This window comes from Neovison vison, chromosome 3 (genome assembly GCF_020171115.1).
Source record: "Neovison vison isolate M4711 chromosome 3, ASM_NN_V1, whole genome shotgun sequence".
NCBI classification, from domain to species: Eukaryota; Metazoa; Chordata; class Mammalia; order Carnivora; family Mustelidae; genus Neogale; species Neogale vison.
This window is the reverse complement of record NC_058093.1, coordinates 13,047,521-13,065,716: the sequence shown is the minus strand read 5'-3', so window position 1 is coordinate 13,065,716 and position 18,196 is coordinate 13,047,521. Positions and strand designations below refer to the sequence as shown.

The 18,196-nt window shown below is 36.2% G+C and overlaps 1 protein-coding gene across 7 annotated transcripts in view; it reads left to right on the top strand.

Annotated features, from left to right (window-relative positions):
* Positions 1-18,196, top strand: part of FAM126B (family with sequence similarity 126 member B) — a 77,790-nt gene that overhangs the window by 19,671 nt on the left and 39,923 nt on the right. For 5 of the 7 annotated variants that reach the window (XM_044241282.1, XM_044241278.1, XM_044241279.1 and 2 more), the window contains 3 exons: positions 5,683-5,782; positions 14,558-14,635; positions 15,558-15,659. In XM_044241282.1, the coding sequence (XP_044097217.1) occupies positions 14,585-14,635; positions 15,558-15,659 (153 nt within the window). In that variant the 5' untranslated portion in view covers positions 5,683-5,782; positions 14,558-14,584. Of the gene's footprint in view, positions 1-5,682; positions 5,783-14,557; positions 14,636-15,557; positions 15,660-16,384; positions 16,441-18,196 lie in introns of those variants that run through there. The other 2 variants (XM_044241284.1, XM_044241283.1) reach the window with 2 other exon arrangements.

Sequence of the window (18,196 nt, the reverse complement as noted above, 5' to 3'; positions counted from 1 at the left end):
ACTGTATGAGTCCTAACAATTTTGGGGTGTTGCCTTTTGGGTTTTCCACACAAAGTAACATGTCATCTGCAAAGAGTGAGAGTTTGACTTCTTTGCTGATTTGGATGCCTTTTATTTATTTTTGTTGTCTGATTGCTGAGCCTAGGATTTCTGGTACTATGTTGAACAACAGTGGTGTTAGTGGACATCCCTGCATTGTTCCTGATCTTAGGGAAAAGCTCTCAGCCTTTCCCCATCGAGAATGATATTTGCTATGGGCTTTTTGTAGATGGCTTTTATGATATTGAGGTATGTTCCCTCTGTCCCTATACTGTGAGGAGTTTTAATCAAGAAAGGATCGTGTACTTTGTCAAATGCTTTTTCTGCATCAATTGAGTGGTTCATATAGTTCTTGTCCTTTCTTTTATTAATGTAGTGTATCTCATTGATTGATTTGTGGATGTTGAACCACCCTTGCAGCCCAGGAATAAATCCCATGTGGTGGTGGTGAATAATCCCTTTAATATGTTGTTGGATCCTATTGGCTAGTATCTTGTAAGAATTTTTGTATCCATGTTCATCAGTGCTGTTGTTCTGTAATTCTCCTTTTTGATGGGGTCTTTGTCTGGTTTTGGAATCAAGGTGATGCTGGGCTCATAGGGAGAGTTCGGAGTTTTTCTTCCATTTCTATTTTTGAAACAGCTTCAGAAGAATAGATATTAGTTCTTTTTTTTTTAAGATTTTATTTATTTATTTGAAAGACTGAGATCACAAGTAGGCAAAGAGGCAGGCAGAGAGAAAGAGGGGGAAGCAGTCTTCCTGCTGAGCAGAGAGCCCCATATGGGGTTCGATCCCAGGACCCTGGGATCATGACCTGAGCTAAAGGCAGAGGCTTTAACCCACTCAGCCACCCAGGTACCCTCAGGTATTAGTTCTTCTTTAAATGTTTGTTAGAATTCCCCCTTGGAAGCCATCCAGCCCTAACTCTTCTTTGTTAGGAGATTTTTGATTACTGCTTCAGTGTCCTTGCTGGTTTTGGGTCTGTTCAGGTTTTCTTTTTCTTCCTGTTTCAGTTCAGGTAGTTTATATGTCTCTAAGAATACATCTATTTCTTCCAGATTGCCTAGTTTGTTGGCATATATTTGCTCATGATATATTCTTATAGTTGTTTGTATTTCTTTGGTGTTGGTTGTGATCTCTCCTCCTTGATTCATGATTTTATTTATTCGAGTCCTTTCTCTTTTCTTCTTGATCTTGTTAAGTCTGGATAGGGGTTTATCAATCTTATTCTTTCAAAGAACCAGCTCCTAGTTTTGTTGATCTGTTCCACTGGCCTTTGGCTTCTGTTTCATTGATTTCTACACTGATATTTATTCATTCATTCATTCATTCATTTAAAAGATTTTATTTATTTACTTATTTGACATAGAGAGAGAGAGAGATCACACGTAGGCAGAGAGGCAGGCAGGGAGGGAGGGGGAAGCAGGCCCCTTGCTGAGCAGAGAGCCTGATGTGGGACTCCATTCCAAGGCCCTGACATCGTGACCTGAGGTGAAGGCAGAGGCTTAACCCATTAAGCCACCCAGGCACCCCTCTGCTCTGATCTTTATTATTTCTCTTTCCCTTCTGGTTTTAGGCTTTATTTGCTGTTCTTTCTCCAGCCCCTTTAGGTATAATTTTAGGTTGTGTATTTGAGACCTTTTTTGATCTTGACAGATGTTTGTATTGCCATATGCTTCCCCCTTAGGACTGTCTTTGCTGTATTCCAAAGGTTTTGAACAGTTGTGTTTTCATTTTTACTTCCATTATTTTTTTAAATTCTTTAACTTTCTGGTTGACCCATTCATTCTTTAGTAGGATGCTCTTTAACCTCTATGTATTTGAGTTCTTTCCAAATTTCCTCTTGTGATTGAGTTCAAGTTTCAAAGCATTGTGGTCTGAAAATATGCAGGGAGTGATCCCAGTCTTTTTATTCTGATAGAGATCTGATTTGTGATCCTGTATGTGATCTGTTCTGGAGAATGTTCCCTGTGCACTTGAGAAGAATGGGGATTCCGTTGCTTTTCGATGGAATGCTCCGAATATATCTCTGAAGTCCATCTGGTCCAATGTGTCATTCAAAGCCCTTGTTTCCTTGTGATCTGCTTAGATGATCTGTCCATTGCAGTGAGGGGGTTTTTTAAGTCCCCTATTATTGTATTATAATCAGTGTGTTTCTTTAATTTTGTTAGTAATTGATTTATATAATTGCTCCCATGTTAAGGGCATAAATAGTTAGGATCTTCTTGTTGGATAGATCCGCTAATTATGATATAATGTTCTTCCTCATCTCTTGTTACAGTCTTTGGTTTAAAATCTAATTTGTCCAATATAAAGATTGCCACCCCAGTTTTCTTTTGGTGTCCATTAGCATGATACATGGCTTTCCACCCACTCACTTTCAATCTGGAGATGTCTCTTTGGGTCTAAAATGAGTCTCTTGCAGACGGCATACCTATGGGTCTTGCTTTTTTATCCAGTCTGATACCCTTTATCTTTTGATTGGGGCATTTAGCCCATTTACATTCAGAGTTACTATTGAAAGATGGGAATTTAGTGCCATTGTATTACCTTTGAAGTCACCATTTCTGTATATTGTCTATGTTCCTTTCTGGTCTGTGTTATTTTTGGGGTCTCTCTTCTCTTAAGGGTTCCCCTTTAATATTACTTGCAGGGCTGGTTTAGTGATCACAAATTCTTTTAGTTCTTTTTTGTCCTGGAAGGTTTTTATTCTCTCCTTCTATTTTGAATGACAGCCTTGCTGGATCAAATATTCTTGGCTGCATATTTTTCTCATTAGGACCCCTCCACCTAGATTTTTTTTTTTTAAGATTTTATTTATTTATTTGAGGGAGAGTGAGAGAGACTATGAGAGGGGAGACGGTCAGAAGGAGAAGCAGACTCCCCATGGAGCTGGGAGCCCAATGCGGGACTCAATCCCAGGACTCTGGGATCACAACGTGAGCCGAAGGCAGTGTCTTAATCAACTGAGCCAAGCAGGCGCCCCCCACGCCCTAAATTTTTAAAGGATGTTTTTGCTAGGTAGTTAGAGGATATTTACTGTATTCTATATTAGTAATTATTTTCTTTTGTCCCTTAACTGTCATTCTGTTATGTGCTGGTTTCTTTTGTTTCTGTTGAGAAATTTGCTGTCAGTCTTACTGTTTCTTTGAAGGTCAACTAAATTTTTTCTTGAATTTCTATGAATTTTTCTTTTCCTTCACTCCTTCCTTTCATAGTTTAATTATGATATTGTAGGCATGGTTTTCCTTGAGTATATTCTGCTTGAGGTTGGCAGAGTATCTTGAATCTCTGAATTGATTTCTTTCATCAGTTTTGTAAAATTCTGTTATTCCCTCTTTGAATATTGGTTATATCTCCTCTCTTGTCTGGGACCTCGGTTGTATGTATATTAGACATTTTGATCATGTCTTCCATTTCTCTTAAACCTCTCCTCTAACTTTTCCCCTAACTTCTACTCTTCTTTCTGTCTTCTTTCCTACTTTCTTTCTCTAGCTATAGTTCAGTATTTCTTTTTTTTTTTTTTTTTTTAAAGATTTATTTATTTATTTATTTGAGAGAGAGAGACAGTGAGAGAGCGCATGAGCGAGGAGAAGGTCAGAGAGCGAAGCAGACTCCCCATGGAGCTGGGAGCCTGATGTGGGACTCGATCCCGGGACTCCAGGATCACGCCCTGAGCCGAAGGCAGTCGTCCAACCAACTGAGCCACCCAGGCGTCCCAATAGTTCAGTATTTCTTACTGACTTAGTCTAATAATTGTATGGTCTGCTGTGTCCAGTTTGCTATAAATCCAATATATTGAGTTCTTAATTACATATATTCTGTTTTTCAGTTCTACAGTGTACATTTAATTATTTCTATATATCCTAATTCATTGGTGAAATTTTTCACTTCATCAGTTTTGTCCATTTTCTCCTCTATTTACTTTAGTATGTTATTCAGAATTATTTACAGTTGTTGTCCTTGTGTGTTAAATCTTACTCGATTATCTGTGGATCTGACTCTCTGTAGTTTTCTCTTAATTATTGGTCATATATTTATGACTTAGCATATTTAGTAATTTTTTATTGTATGTCAGACCTTATGTATGAAAGAACATTGAATATGAAAGAACATATTTAGTAATTTTTTGAAAGTAATTCAAAAGAATATGAAAGAACATATTTAGTAATTTTTTATTGTATCCCAGACCTTATGTATGAAAGAACAGAAGAGGCTTCAGATAGTGTTACCTTCCTGATATGTTTTTTTCTGTTGTTAAATGACTGAGGGACTTATTTTTTTCCAGTTTATCAGGAGTTGAGCTGTGTTAAAGTATAATAAAACTCCATTTCCTATACTTTTTTTTCTTTCTTAAATTGAGAACCTAGTGAATAACTGTTTCATTAACCCTGAAAGATTGTTGGAGACCCATCTCTACAGAGATTCACAGTATAGCTTTCAAGACTGCCAGCTTACATTGCTTCAAAATCTTACAATTGTTTTGGTGGCTCAGTATTCCCAAGGTACAAAAAGAGTTTCCTTGGGGTTCCTGGCTGGCTCAGTTGGTAAAGCATGCGACTCTTGATCCTCAGAGTTGAGTTCAAGCCCCATGTTGGGTGTAGAGATTACTTAAAAATAAAATATTAAGAAAAGGGAGACAGTGAGTTTCCTTGAAATCAAATATCCCTTCTCAAAGTATGACCAGCTCCTGGTGTATCTTTCCAGAGATATTATGTTAGTCCTTTTCAAGTTTTTTAACCCACAGAAATCAGGAAATGAAAATCTTATGTGACAGTCAGTAGATAAGAGCTAACAAATCAGCTGCTAGCATTCTATTAGGAGGCCCTAATGCATCTTTAGTTTGAAAAACATCAGAGACTTTGCAGATGATAATGTAACTTAACTCCAGAGAATTTTATTGCATTATTTGTATTTTTTAAATCACATTTTGTTAATGAACATTTTGGGGTATTTTAGAATTTAAAGTTGTGATACAGTTCTGAATCAAAATGGTAGAGCATAATGTCAGCAACTACTTTAAAATTGTTTTTACTTTATGAGGAAACTATACTTTTAGCAATTTGAAAAGGATTCCTCTGATCAAAAAGCTTTTATATGTTTTGTACTCAAATTTCAAGTAATAGCATTTTCTGTGTTCTTTTAAAAAAATGATAAAATTTCAGTTCTGTAGTAATCTTACCCAAAATGATTTTGTAGCCATTGATACTTCTTTAAGTTTGATGTTATACTGCATATTGAAATTTTAATGAGTGTTTGTACATGTATGTATGAGAGTGATATCACTGTAACATGTTTCAAAAGTTGGATTCATAGAATTTTTGACTGAAAAGGACTTAATTTTATAGATAATTCAAGTGAAGCTCCAGAATATTTAGGTTACCTACTAAAGGTCTTATGAATAATTAATGGGAAATTTGAAACTAAAAGTGAGACTCCTTTTCCCCAAATCTAGTATTTTTAAAATTAGGTTTGATGATGGTACATAAGTATATGCTGGTTATTATAGAAAGTTTTTTAATCCCTCATTATTTCTAAAAATAGATAATTGTGTTATAAATGTTTTTTATTAAAGTTGTTTTTGTTACATTTCTAAGAATACCATCTCAGTATTTCATAGTTTTCAATTTTTTTTTTTTATAGCGCTGGAAAATATTTAAGTCTCAACAAATGAATTCCACACTTGAATTCTGCCGCATTCCTGTGCCACCTCCTCCTTTAGAAAACTGATCTTAGAACAGAGGTAAAATTATGGAATTTAACTTTTTAAAGGGTAAAGAATGAGTTTTCCACACAATTAGACGTGTTAGAAATTTTGGTTATCTTTGGTGCGTAGCTTCTACTTATTTAGCAGTTTTACCTAAGAGACTTGAAATAATCGCATCTTAATTATTGCCCTGAGTTTTACTTTTGAAAGTGTTTCCTTTTTAATAGTTGTGCCTTTTAACCTTGTTGCCAGATCTTTATAGTTATTGAATAATTGAATATATTCTGCAAAATCATCTTATGTAGGTACACTGAGGTAAGTGCTGTCCAATAGAATTTCTGTGATGATGTCCATGTTCTATGTCTGTGCTCTCCAGTATGGGAGACAGTCGCCACATGTAGCTCCTGAGCACTTGAAATGTAGCTAGTGCAACGAAGGAATTGAATCTTTAGATACTATTTTATTTAAATTCATTTAAATTTAAATAGCCACATGTAGCTATTGATATATATATCAATATATCATATCATCAATATGAATATCAATATATTCATATTGAATGGTGCACTGTAGGTTTTTTCTTAAAGAAGTTGTTATTTATAATAGTCATGTGTCTTTGAATGCTTAAATTTCAGAATTATACCTTGAAATATTTTCATAGTTGTTGGCCTCGTTTGTAAAACCACTTTTTACTATTTCATATATTTCGCTGATAATTGTATAGCTTTGTTTATCCAATAACATTGGTCTACTAGAAATGCTTGAGAGCAGTTTTCATAATTAGTTTTTCTCACTGATGTATTATTTAATCTTTAAAAAAAAAACCTTTGAGAAAAATAAAATATGATGAAAATAGGGAGGAAGGCAAACCATAAGAGACGCTGAAGTCTAGGAAATGCACTGAGGTTTGTTGGAGGGGAGGTAGGTGGGGGAGAAGAGGTAATTGGATGATGCACATTAAGGAGGGCACTTGATATAATGAACACTGGGCGTTATATGCACTGATGAATCACTAAATTCTACCCTGGTAACTAGTAATAGACTATATGTTAACTAAATCGCATTTAAGGAAAGAAAAAAAAAACCTTTGATGTAGGTACTTCTATTATTCCCTCTTTATTATTTATTTTTTTGTTGTTGTTAAAATTTTATTTATTTTTTTGACAGAGAGAGACACAGCGAGAGAGGGAACACAAGCAGGGGGAGTGGGAGAGGGAGAAGCAGTCTCCCCGCTGAGCAGGGAGCCCAGTCCAGGGCTTGATCCCAGGGTCCTGGGTCATCACATGAGCCGAAGGCAGATGCTTAATGACTAAGCCACCCAGATGCCCCATTATCCCCTTTTTATAAATGAGGAATCTGAGGCCATAAATCAGTAAAATTAATATAATTAATAAGTTACTTCTCCTCTGATACATAGTTTGTAGGTCATAGAATTGGAATTCAAACTCAGGCAATCTAGTGCCCATACTGTAACCATTAGGCTCTACTGCCTCTTATAATCTCATTTTCTGTAAATTGACAGTTTGTTGGGGAGGAAAAAAAAAAAATACATGCTTACTGACAGCTAAGACATAGTCTCTACACATGTAGGCAGTGGAAAGCTTATTATTCTTGGATGAGTTCTGTGATTTTGCTTTCTGGCAAATAGTTACTGACTTCTTTCAGATCATGTTCCAGCAGTTTATTATTTTGCTCATTATGGTGTCTTCAGGGCTTGCTAATAAAAGTTGCCATTAGTGTGGTCACCAAAAGGATAACTATTTTCTGTGATATCTTTTTGCTTTTAAGATTTTATTATTTTTTTAAGTAATCTCTAGGCCCAACATGGAGCTCAAATTTGTGACTCTGAGATTGAGTTGCATGCTTTACTGACTGCACCAGTCAGGCAGCCCTTAATGTTTGCTTTTAAATGTAGTTTTTATGGGACGCCTGGGTGGCTCAGTTGGTTGGACGACTGCCTTCGGCTCAGGGCGTGATCCTGGAGTCCCGGGATCGAGTCCCACATCGGGCTCCCAGCTCCATGGGGAGTCTGCTTCGCTCTCTGACCTTCTCCTCGATCATGCTCTCTCTCACTGTCTCTCTCTCTCAAATAAATAAATAAAATTTTTAAAAAAAATGTAGTTTTTATATCCCAGGTAAGGGGATGGATATAATATGTAACAGAAAAAAACTTCAGAATTATGTATTGTATGGATAAGTAAAGAGAAAACCTGAAGTACATCTGTAACTGTATTCACAACTACCTCTAGATACTAAGATACTGGGAATAGTTCAGAAATCCATATTTACAAATTTCTCCGTAACTATACAATTCTGTTTTCAAATAAAGGTACTATTTTTAGGATTTTAAATGTAGTAAGTAACTTACCCTTGTAGAAAACTGAAGCCGAGAGGGTTTAAGTGATTTGTCCAAAGTCATATAAGCCATGTGGTTCATTGATTAAATGAACACGCATAATTATCTGCCATAAGTCCAGATACCTTACTGTGCTTGTTAGCTTTGAGTACATAGTGAACATTCAGATGTGAGTGAAACCAACGGATCCTGTTTTCATATAACTTGTTATCTATCTTGTTGGGGAAGACAGATAATAACTAATAAGTAATAAGATCTAAGAAGCAAGGTATAAAATCCAAAGCACTAGGAAATGAACATATTTGTTGGAATGGAAAATACTAGAAAAGGGAGAAAGGAATGCTGTTTAGATAAAGTTGTTAAGACTGGCTGGCTGAGACTGTCAGGACTGGAAGAAACCAGCTATGTAAATAACAGTAGTAGGATGGCATTCTAGGCTGGCACAGTCTATACAGAATCCCTGTGGTAAAGGGTTGCACCAAGCTATGGACAAAATGGAAAGGTGAGTATGGCCAGGATATAGAAGGCTGTGTGGGGAATAGTATGAGCTATAAGAAAGGACCAAGGTACATTTTCAACTGTTGGTTTTAGAGTAGACATTAAATTAAAATCTGAGTTCTGCCAGTTAAACCGTGTTACCTTGTTTGGGTCATTTGACCTCTTTACACTTTAATTTTCTTGTCTATTATTTGGAAATAACAAAGGCCATATTAATAGTAGCATATAGTATCAGGAAAGTATATAAGTGTATATATAATACTTGTAGCAAACATTTATAGTGGTTATTTTGTGATAAGAACTGTTCTAAGTGTGTAATAATTGTATGAAATTAGTACTGTGCTGCTGTTTTCCTTTTCAAACTGAGAGAAAGGAGGCTAGAGGAATTAAGTATAGCTAGGAAGGGGGTAAGAGGGCTTACACATAGCTGTAGTAAGTGACCTTAAACTTAGACAGTCGGCTTCCAGAGTCCATGCTCAAAGTGTGTTCTAGAGATCCCTTAAGTAGGTTTGTAGGGTCAAACAGTATTTGTTGCTTTCATTGTCATTCTCTGATAAATATAGAGTGAAGGTTTTCATCGGCCAGTAAAATGCAGAAGTAATTATGAGATTTGCAAAATATGTAAAACAATAAACACTACTTTCCTTACCAAATTTGTTTTTTTGGGTTTTTTTTTTTTTAAGATTTTATTTATTTGTCAGAGAGAGAGAGAGAGCACAAGCAGGCAGAGTGGCAGGCAGAGGCAGAGAGAGAAGCAGGCTCCCCTCTGAGGAAGGAACCCGATACAGGATTTGATTATAGGACCCTGGGATCATGACCTGAGCTGAAGGCAGCAGCTTAACCCACTGAGCCACCCAGACATCCCACCAAATTTGTTTTTGCTATGGAAAAATAAAATTTTGATTTAAAACATTTTGTAAAAAAAATATGGGGCACCTGGATGGCTCAGTGGGTTAAGCCTCTGCCGTTGGCTCAGGTCATGATCTCAGGGATTGAGCCCTGAGCCCTGCATCGGACTCTCTGTTCGGCCGGAAGCCTGCTTCCCCTCCTCTCTCTTTTCCTGCCTCTCTGCCTACTTGCGATCTCTGTCTGTCAAATAAAATCTTTAAAAGAATAAAAAAGAGAAATCCAGTAATAGAGATACAAGAGTTTATTTTTCAGTTCCATTTTGTCTATTGGAAATAAGTCCTTTTTGTCACCACTAAATGAAATTATGCTTTTCTTCCTTACATGTTAATAAATTTATCATTAAGTATTTACCTCCTTTTCTGGAGCACTCTTCAGAGAATGTGTAAAGTTCTGTTTTTCCCCTTAATCTTGTGGTCCACTGAGTTTGTTAGAAATAATGAAGTGATAAAGAGACGTTACAAGTTATGTTAACAAAACAACCCCTTTTGTTTATACCTTCATAAGAGACTTGAGAGGAATGGAGATGTTAGCGGGAGAAACTAGCATAGGTTTTGCTTTATATACTTCATTTGAAGCTTAATAAAAATGTAACCCAATTTACTTATCTTCCAGGTGCTTTGTAAGTAAAAAACATTTTTATTGTCAGTTGCTGTTCAGGTGTTTTAATTTCCAGAGACTTGGTAGGAACTCTCAGAGCAAATACTGTAGCAAGCCTGGAATTTTTAGTTTTCATACTATTGGGAAATGTGTATCTAGCTTTGAAAAGGTATGCCAGTCATTTCTCTGCATTGTAGCCAGATGAGCTTTTCTTTTCTTTCTTTCTTTCTTTTTTTTTTTTTTTAAGATTTTATTTATTTGACAGAGAGAGAGAGAAAAAACAGGCAGGCAGAGGGAAGGAAAGAAGCAGGCTCCCTGCTAAGCAAGGAGCCCAATGCAGGACTTGATCCCAGGACCCTGGGATTATGAACTGGGCCACAGACAGCTGCTTAAGCGAGTGAGCCACCCAGGCATCCCAGATGAGTTTTTCAAGCCTTGAATCTTATTATTCATCTGCTTAATAATGCTTAATAATTATCTGCTTAGCCCTTTCCACACTTAATGCAGACTACAAATTCCCATTTATACCATTTTCCCACCTTCAACTCTTGTCCCTTGCTTTCTGTGTTCCTGGTCTTCTTTTAGATTCTATAACTTCTAGGTTTCTTCTCGTGACAGGGCCTGTATATAGGTCATTGCCTTTTTCTAAATGTTCTTTTCCAAATTCCTTAACTCTATTGATCTTTGTTACCTCAACTTACCTTAGAGAAGTCTTTTTTGATTCCTTCATCAATATTAGGTTCCTTTTATTATGCTTTTGTGTGTCTTTTCTTTTTACTCTTCATCCCATTCCAAAATTTGTGTTTAGTCTCCTACACTAGATAAATGATCTGTTATATAGTAAAACTATGTCTGGTTTTGTTTATCATTGTATTACCAACTATTAGCATAATGGCTGTTATAGTTGGTGTTTAAGAAATATTTATGTTTTGGATCAATAAATTTCTGACCGACTCTTGCCTTTGCTTTTTAGTCAGTTGCTTCCTTGAGTTCTGAGAAGCTATCAGAGGCAGCTGCCTTAGGATATTTAGACAGTTGTTCATAAAAATTTTTTTATTGAGGTATAATTTGCATAGAGTAAGAAGCACATTAATCATAGTCATATAGTGGAATACATTTTTAGGTGAAGAACTAGGTTTCAGAAAGTATTTACTACCACTTAGTTGGTATAAAAGAAAAAAAGGAGTTCTGACATTGATTTGAATAATCATTGTAATAAATGTATGAAACTTAGAAAATGATTCTTTTGGAGGGCATTGTCTTTTTTTTTTTTTTAAGAATTTATTTATTTGACAGAAATCACAAGTAGGCAGAGAGGCAGGCAGAGAGAGGAGGGAAGCAGGCTCCCCGCTGAGCAGAGAGCCTGACGTGGGGCTCGATCCCAGGACCCTGAGATCATGACCTGAGCCGAAGGCAGAGGCTTTAACCCACTGAGCCACCCAGGCGCCCCTGAAGGGCATTATCTTTTGGATGTATGGTTGTGCTCTATTTTGCAAAGTTATTTTTTTATTATAATTTTGTATTTTTTTATTAATGCATAATGTATTATTAGCCCCAGGGGTACAGGTCTGTGAATCGCCAGGTCTACACATTTCACAGCACTCACCATAGCACATACCCTCCCCAGTGTCCATAACTGCTTCCCCCCGCCCCGCCCCGCCCCTGCAACCCTCTGTTTAGGTTTTGTGAGATTGAGAGTCTCTTTTGGTTTTTCTCCCTCCAGATCCCATCTTCTTTCATTTCTTTTTTTCCTACCCCCCAAATCTCCCATGTTGCCTCTCTACTTCCTCATATCAGGGAGATCATATGATCATTTTTTCTCTCTGATTGACTTATTTCACTAAGCATAATACCCTCTAGTTCCATCCACGTCGTTGCAAAGTTATTTTTTTTTCCAATTTATTTATTTTCAGAAAAACAGTATTCATGCAAAGTTATTTTTTTTTATTTTATTTTTTTTAAAGATTTTATTTATTTATTTGACAGAGAGAGATCACAAGCAGGCAGAGAGGCAGGCAGAGAGAGAGAGGAGGAAGCAGGCTCCCCGCTGAGCAGAGAGCCCGATGCGGGACTCGATCCGAGGACCCTGAGATCATGACCCGAGCCGAAGGCAGCGGCTTAACCCACTGAGCCACCCAGGCGCCCTGCAAAGTTATTTTTAAGAGTCTCATTTCTTCAGCAAGAGTCTGTAATTTGGGTGTCCATGTCTATTAATAATGGGCTTTAGTTGATCTGAGCTCCCAGAAATTGCTTGCAAAATTGAGTATGTGTAGGTATGGCATTTTAATTTTTATGTAGTGTTCATTAATCCTTTTTGTCTTAAAGCTTGTTGTGGAACATTTCAAACTTATAACAAAGTGATGATAATAGTGCAGTGAAATTTGTGTACCAGTTATTCAGCTTGAGTGGGTATTAATTCATGGCCAGTCGTATTTCATCTATACCTAAGACATTTCCTTACTTGGTTCCCTCTGTCCCTGCCCTGATTATTTTAAGGCAAATCCCAGACATTATTTCACCAGTAAATAGGTTAGTATGTAACTCTAAGAGACAAGCACTATTTAAAAAAAAAAAAAAGTAACTATAATACCATTATCAAATATAAAATAGCCTATAATATTTCCTTAATATAATCAAATAACCAGTCATGTTCAGCTTTTTCCAGTCGTGTCATGTTCTTTTTAATTGTTTGAATCAGAATCCAAAGGAGATTCATTCTTTGGCTATTGATTTTTTTTTTAATCTCTCTTAATCTATAGGTTTCCCTACTGTCTCTTTTTTCTCTGGCAATTTATTTTGACTAAATTCATCAGTCTATCTTTACAACATTTGCTACTTGAAAATAAGGGACATGTCTTACTCTTTGTATTCCTCCCTTATACTTGATATAGTGCATTATATAGAAACATTGAAGAATCCTTTTCGAATTGAAGGGTAGAATAAGGAAATCTGATTCCTTTTTTTTAAGGTAGAAATTCAGTGTGAAATTTGACACAGTCTCAGGAAATATTATCTTTTTAATAAAGAAACTTTTATTTCAGTTGCTTTGAGGATGTTTCCTTCCCCCTCAAAGAAGTTCTTTATTTCATCTAGTTCTTTTGAGCCTTTAAATTTAATTAAAAACGAAGACCTTTTAATTGTCTTCCTCACTTTAAAAATAATACATGCTATTTTTTTTCTATAATTCAAGGTTACCTGATTAGAATATCCTCAATATTCCTTCTCTCAGAGGTAGACAGTTTAATTTATTATATATGTGCCAAGCTTTTTTCACATTTTCACATTTTATTTGTATTTTTAATGGAATTATAGTTTACATAATTGTACAACTTGCTTTTTGTACTTGGACATCTTTCCGTTATAGAAAACATATAAATCCATTTTCTTCAAAGGCCTTATTCGCATAGTACATATACATTTATAATCAGTTTGCTGAATATGTGACCCTTGATTTCTAGCTTTTCTGTCTTTGTCATTCATAATCTGTCACATGGTTTGTTCTGTGATATGTAACTAATTCCAGTTGTGTATTTGGTAGAGGCTCTCTAAAGTTAGACTTTTCATTTGTCTTAGGTAACATGTAGTTTGATTTCACTAAACTTGTTTTAGCCACTTTGAAATATGATTGTCGAGGAGAATATAAACGTATTAGGGACAGGGTGCTTGGGTGACTCGGTTGTTAGGTGTCTGCCTTCAGCTCAGGTCATGATCTCAGTGTCCTGGGATTGAGCCTTGCATAGGGCTCCCTGCTTAGTGAAGAGTCTGCTTCCCCGTCTCTGCCTGCTTGTGATCTTTCTCTCTGTGTCAAATAAATAAATAAAATCTTAAAAGTATTAGGGAAATCGGTTTCAAATGTACCACTAAAAATAGAATTTATTTCTTAAATACAAATTTGTTTTAATTAAGCTCCAGTCTGAAGTATGTGCTAGGTTAGTTTCTTTGTTTAAGAAAAGTGCATATCGGGCGCCTGGGTGGCTCAGTGGGTTGGGCTGCTGCCTTCCGCTCAGGTCATGATCTCAGGATCCTGGGATGGAGTCCCGCATCGGGCTCTCTGCTCAGCAGGGAGCCTGCTTCCTCCTCTTTCTCTCTCTGCCTGCCTCTCTGCCTGCTTGTGATCTCTCTCTGTCAATAAATCAATAAAAATCTTTAAAAAAAAAAAAAAAAGAAAAGTGCATATCGGGGCGCCTGGGTGGCTCAGTGGGTTAAAGCCTCTGCCTTCGGCTCGGGTCATGATCCCAGGATCCTGGGATCGAGCCCCATGTGGGGCTCTCTGCTCAGCGGGGAGCCTGCTTCCCCTCCTCTCTCTGCCTGCTTCTCTGCTTGCTTGTACTCTCTCTCTCTGTCAAATAAATAAATAAAATCTTAAAAAGAAAAAGAAAAGTGCATATCGTTTACCTTTGGTAGTTTAAGTACCCAATGCTGTACTCAAGTTCAGTGCTTTTTTCTTTCAGAAATAAAAGAGGAATAGAGGGTAGAAGATGCTGGGATCTGAACGTGGTGTTGTGGAAGAATGGTTATCAGAATTCAAGGTAAGTTGGGGCGCCTGGGTGGCTCAGTGGGTTGAGCCGCTGCCTTCGGCTCAGGTCATGGTCTCAGGGTCCTGGGATCGAGTCCCGCATCGGGCTCTCTGCTCAGCGGGGAGCCTGCTTCCCTCTCTCTCTCTCTGCCTGCCTCTCCGACTACTTGTGATTTCTCTCTGTCAAATAAATAAATAAAATCTTAAAAAAAAAAAAAAAAAAGAATTCAAGGTAAGTTGGATTGAGGATAGGAATGTGTCATATGATTCTGTATGTCAGTAATTCAAACAATAAATACAAGTGTTCTGTGGAGAAACTGAAGTAAATGCTCTGATATGAAGTAGAAATGGCACAATATGAAATAATGTGTTTCTGTATTTGTAATTCTTTAAAAAGGCACTAAGGTGAATAATGACTAGAAGGTAATATATAAAAATGTAAATAGGATTGCTGAGAGGTTATATGAATTTTTAAATACATTCAGTAAAAGGGGAAGCTTCCAAGCTTTAATAAGGCACAGATGTAGGATTTCCTGTATTTCCTGTAATTAAAAATCACCCATTGATTTGATTTAAAACTGTAATTTCTGAATACTACAGTAATAAATGTTTTGTAAACATAAAATCCAAGAATTAAAATATATCCTATACTTATTTTTTTTTAGAGTAGATTATTTTGGGTGACCTATTTCAGCAAATCTTGATAGAATGTGTGATTTCTAATCATTTTTCTTGGTTAAGTAGTTTGAAGAACTATATACTATAACATTCTAAGTTAATTTGTTTTATTAATTCTCGTGGCTATTTCTTGTGTTATTTTTACTTTTCTTAGTTGACTCTATCATAAATCTTTTCAAGAGGAACTGAGGATAAACAGATTTCCTCATTTTCCAAATACTAAGTTTGCTTTTGATTTCCTTTGATGTTTCTTTCAGGCATTACCTGACACTCAGATCACCAATTATGCAGCAACTTTACACCGGAAAAAAACGCTGGTACCAGCCCTCTATAAAGTTATTCAAGATTCAAATAATGAGGTAGGAAAGTTTGTAAGAAAAACAGTTTTAACATAGTAAGATGAAATATGTGTACTAAAATGCATATGTAAGTTTTGTAGTTCTCACTTTTCTTTTTAAAAATCCTTCTTATGGGACTGGAAAACCTTCTGCTGTGTTTCATTCTGATAGTTGCTTTGGCTTCCCTTTGCCCTCCCTCTTACTATTTTAAATGTTTTGATCAGGTTTGTTTCTGTTCAGGACTGTATGTTTTGATTCTTGATTTGAATGACCATCATCTCATTGGGTTACTTATTTAATTTGAAACTTCTCTGTTTCCTGTTTGGAATGCTTCCTTTTCTGGAATCCGAATTTTAGCCATACACTGATTCAAAATTTTTTATTTTAAGTATTGTTTGCAGTTGTTCTATTGATGATACAGAACTGTGTATATTTCTCCTATCTGTGAACTCAAGCTGGTGACTTGAAATGATGCTGCTAGTAAATTAGCTTGAAATGATTGGAGAAGCACTATTTAGCGTAAGTAGTAAAGATCAGTAAACTTAGAAAAAGAGTTTCCTATTACTCAACTTTTCGATTGAAGGGGGAAGTGCAGCTATTTTATCTATATGTTAAATTATGCAAAATACACACATTATGTTTCCATTAACACAATAGTATGACACAGTTTTATCACCACTGGATTCTGTATGCTTTAAAATGAAAATGAAAGGAACACACAGGAAAGTAGCTTCTTATCTTCCCAGATACAGCCTCCAAGAGTGCCTCTGCTGTGTACTGGAATGAGTTTGAAGAAGTTCAGGTAATCATTTCCTAACCAGCAGCTTAATTTAAAGTGCATCTTAATTTTTGTCCTACCACTAAAAGCTTGCTTATTGACCTCCTTCTTTCCTGTCTCCTAAACTTGGATTGGCTCTCAGTTAGGCTTGCATCTGTTGCTATTTGTAGCAGCAACTGCAGGATTCATTTGCTTCTTTTTCTCTTGCTGTGTATTTATGAATGTTTTATAACTTTAGGTATGGTAATATGTATTATATATATATTCATCTCCTTTTTGGTTAGGAGTTTTCAAAATTCTGTTTGAATAATGAATGTGTGTATTTCCTGCCCCTTGTTTTGCACTGTCTTAACATTTAAGCTTTGCTTGTTAAAATTTGTTTTATGCTTTCTCTTTAGATTGTAAGCTCTTCACGGGCAGTGGTCTCATATTCTATATTTATTACTTTCCTAGAATATATTTTGTCATGTACATGATAAACGCTTAAATATTAATTAGAAGAATAGTAAAACAAAATGACTTTCTGAAATGCTATCATATTCGTTAGGACTCATAAGTATATAAAAAGGATTGGTTTCCTTTTGTCCTTTATACTTTAGAAGATAGAAAGTTATCACATTTCTTTATAATGTAATACTTTGCAATACTTATGTGGGAGACCTCGTCATGGCTAGAACTGGGAAAAATTACAGCTTTGAGCAGTTCAGGCTCAAAACAGCAGTCACTGTAATCATCCAGTTACCAGAGCAGATCTGTTTTTCCATGTCTTCTCTTGTCAGTTCATTAAGTTCGTCATCCTATTTCAGAAAAGCAGAATGTTTAGCTCTATAGCATCACAAACCCTTTCTGGACCTTAGTCCTAAAAGGAAGCCCTTTTAGTCTTGATTTTGTTATATTCTGAAACACAATCATCTGTTTTATTTAGTTAACAGGAAATTATTTCACAAAATTATCACATGCCATATATAATATTAATTGAAACATATGACAGTCTTATGAACAGTTTTGCTTTAAAGACCTTTAAAGTTCTTCAGAGGGGCTCCTGGGTGGCTCAGTGGGTTAAAGCCTCTGTCTTTGGCTCAGGTCATGATGCCCCATATTGGGCTCTCTGCCTCTCTCTCTGCCTATTTGTGATCTCTGTCTGTCAAATAAATAAAATCTTTAAAAAAAAAGTTCTTCAGAAAGTGAATTTCCTAGTTTGGTATATATATCATATCCAACCTGTACTATAGCTGAAGTTTCAATCTCTAGACTAATGTATTGCATAGTTTTTCTCCTTTCCCTTGTTCCAGATCCTTCGGACACTCTAGCAGTTCTTCCATTTCAAGGAGCTCTCCGTCCAGTCTGTTAATCCTATCACTTTTTCCTGATTTGATTGCCTTTCCTTCTTCCCTCACATATTTCACTTCTCTCTTCACCCAGCTAAATTTTCGTGGTACATCATAGTCTGTTTTCCTTGCAAACATTCTTAGCTCCTTTGCTTCTCATTCCATTAATTTTTCTTCTTTGGGAAAATCTCAACACTGGATAAAACCCAGCTGTTCATCTTCATGCTTGTACCTGAGCAGCTGAACATACTTGGAGAAATCAGCTGCAACAACAACTTTGTTGACTTTCTCCACTTTTATCTTTTATTTATTTAGTTTTTGAGAGAGAGAGAGAGAGAGAGAAGAGAAGCAGACTCTGGCTCAGCAGGGAGCCTGCCACAGAGCAGATACGGGTCTCAAGACCTGAGCTGAAATTAAGAGTCAGATGCTTAACCAACTGAGCCACCCAGGCG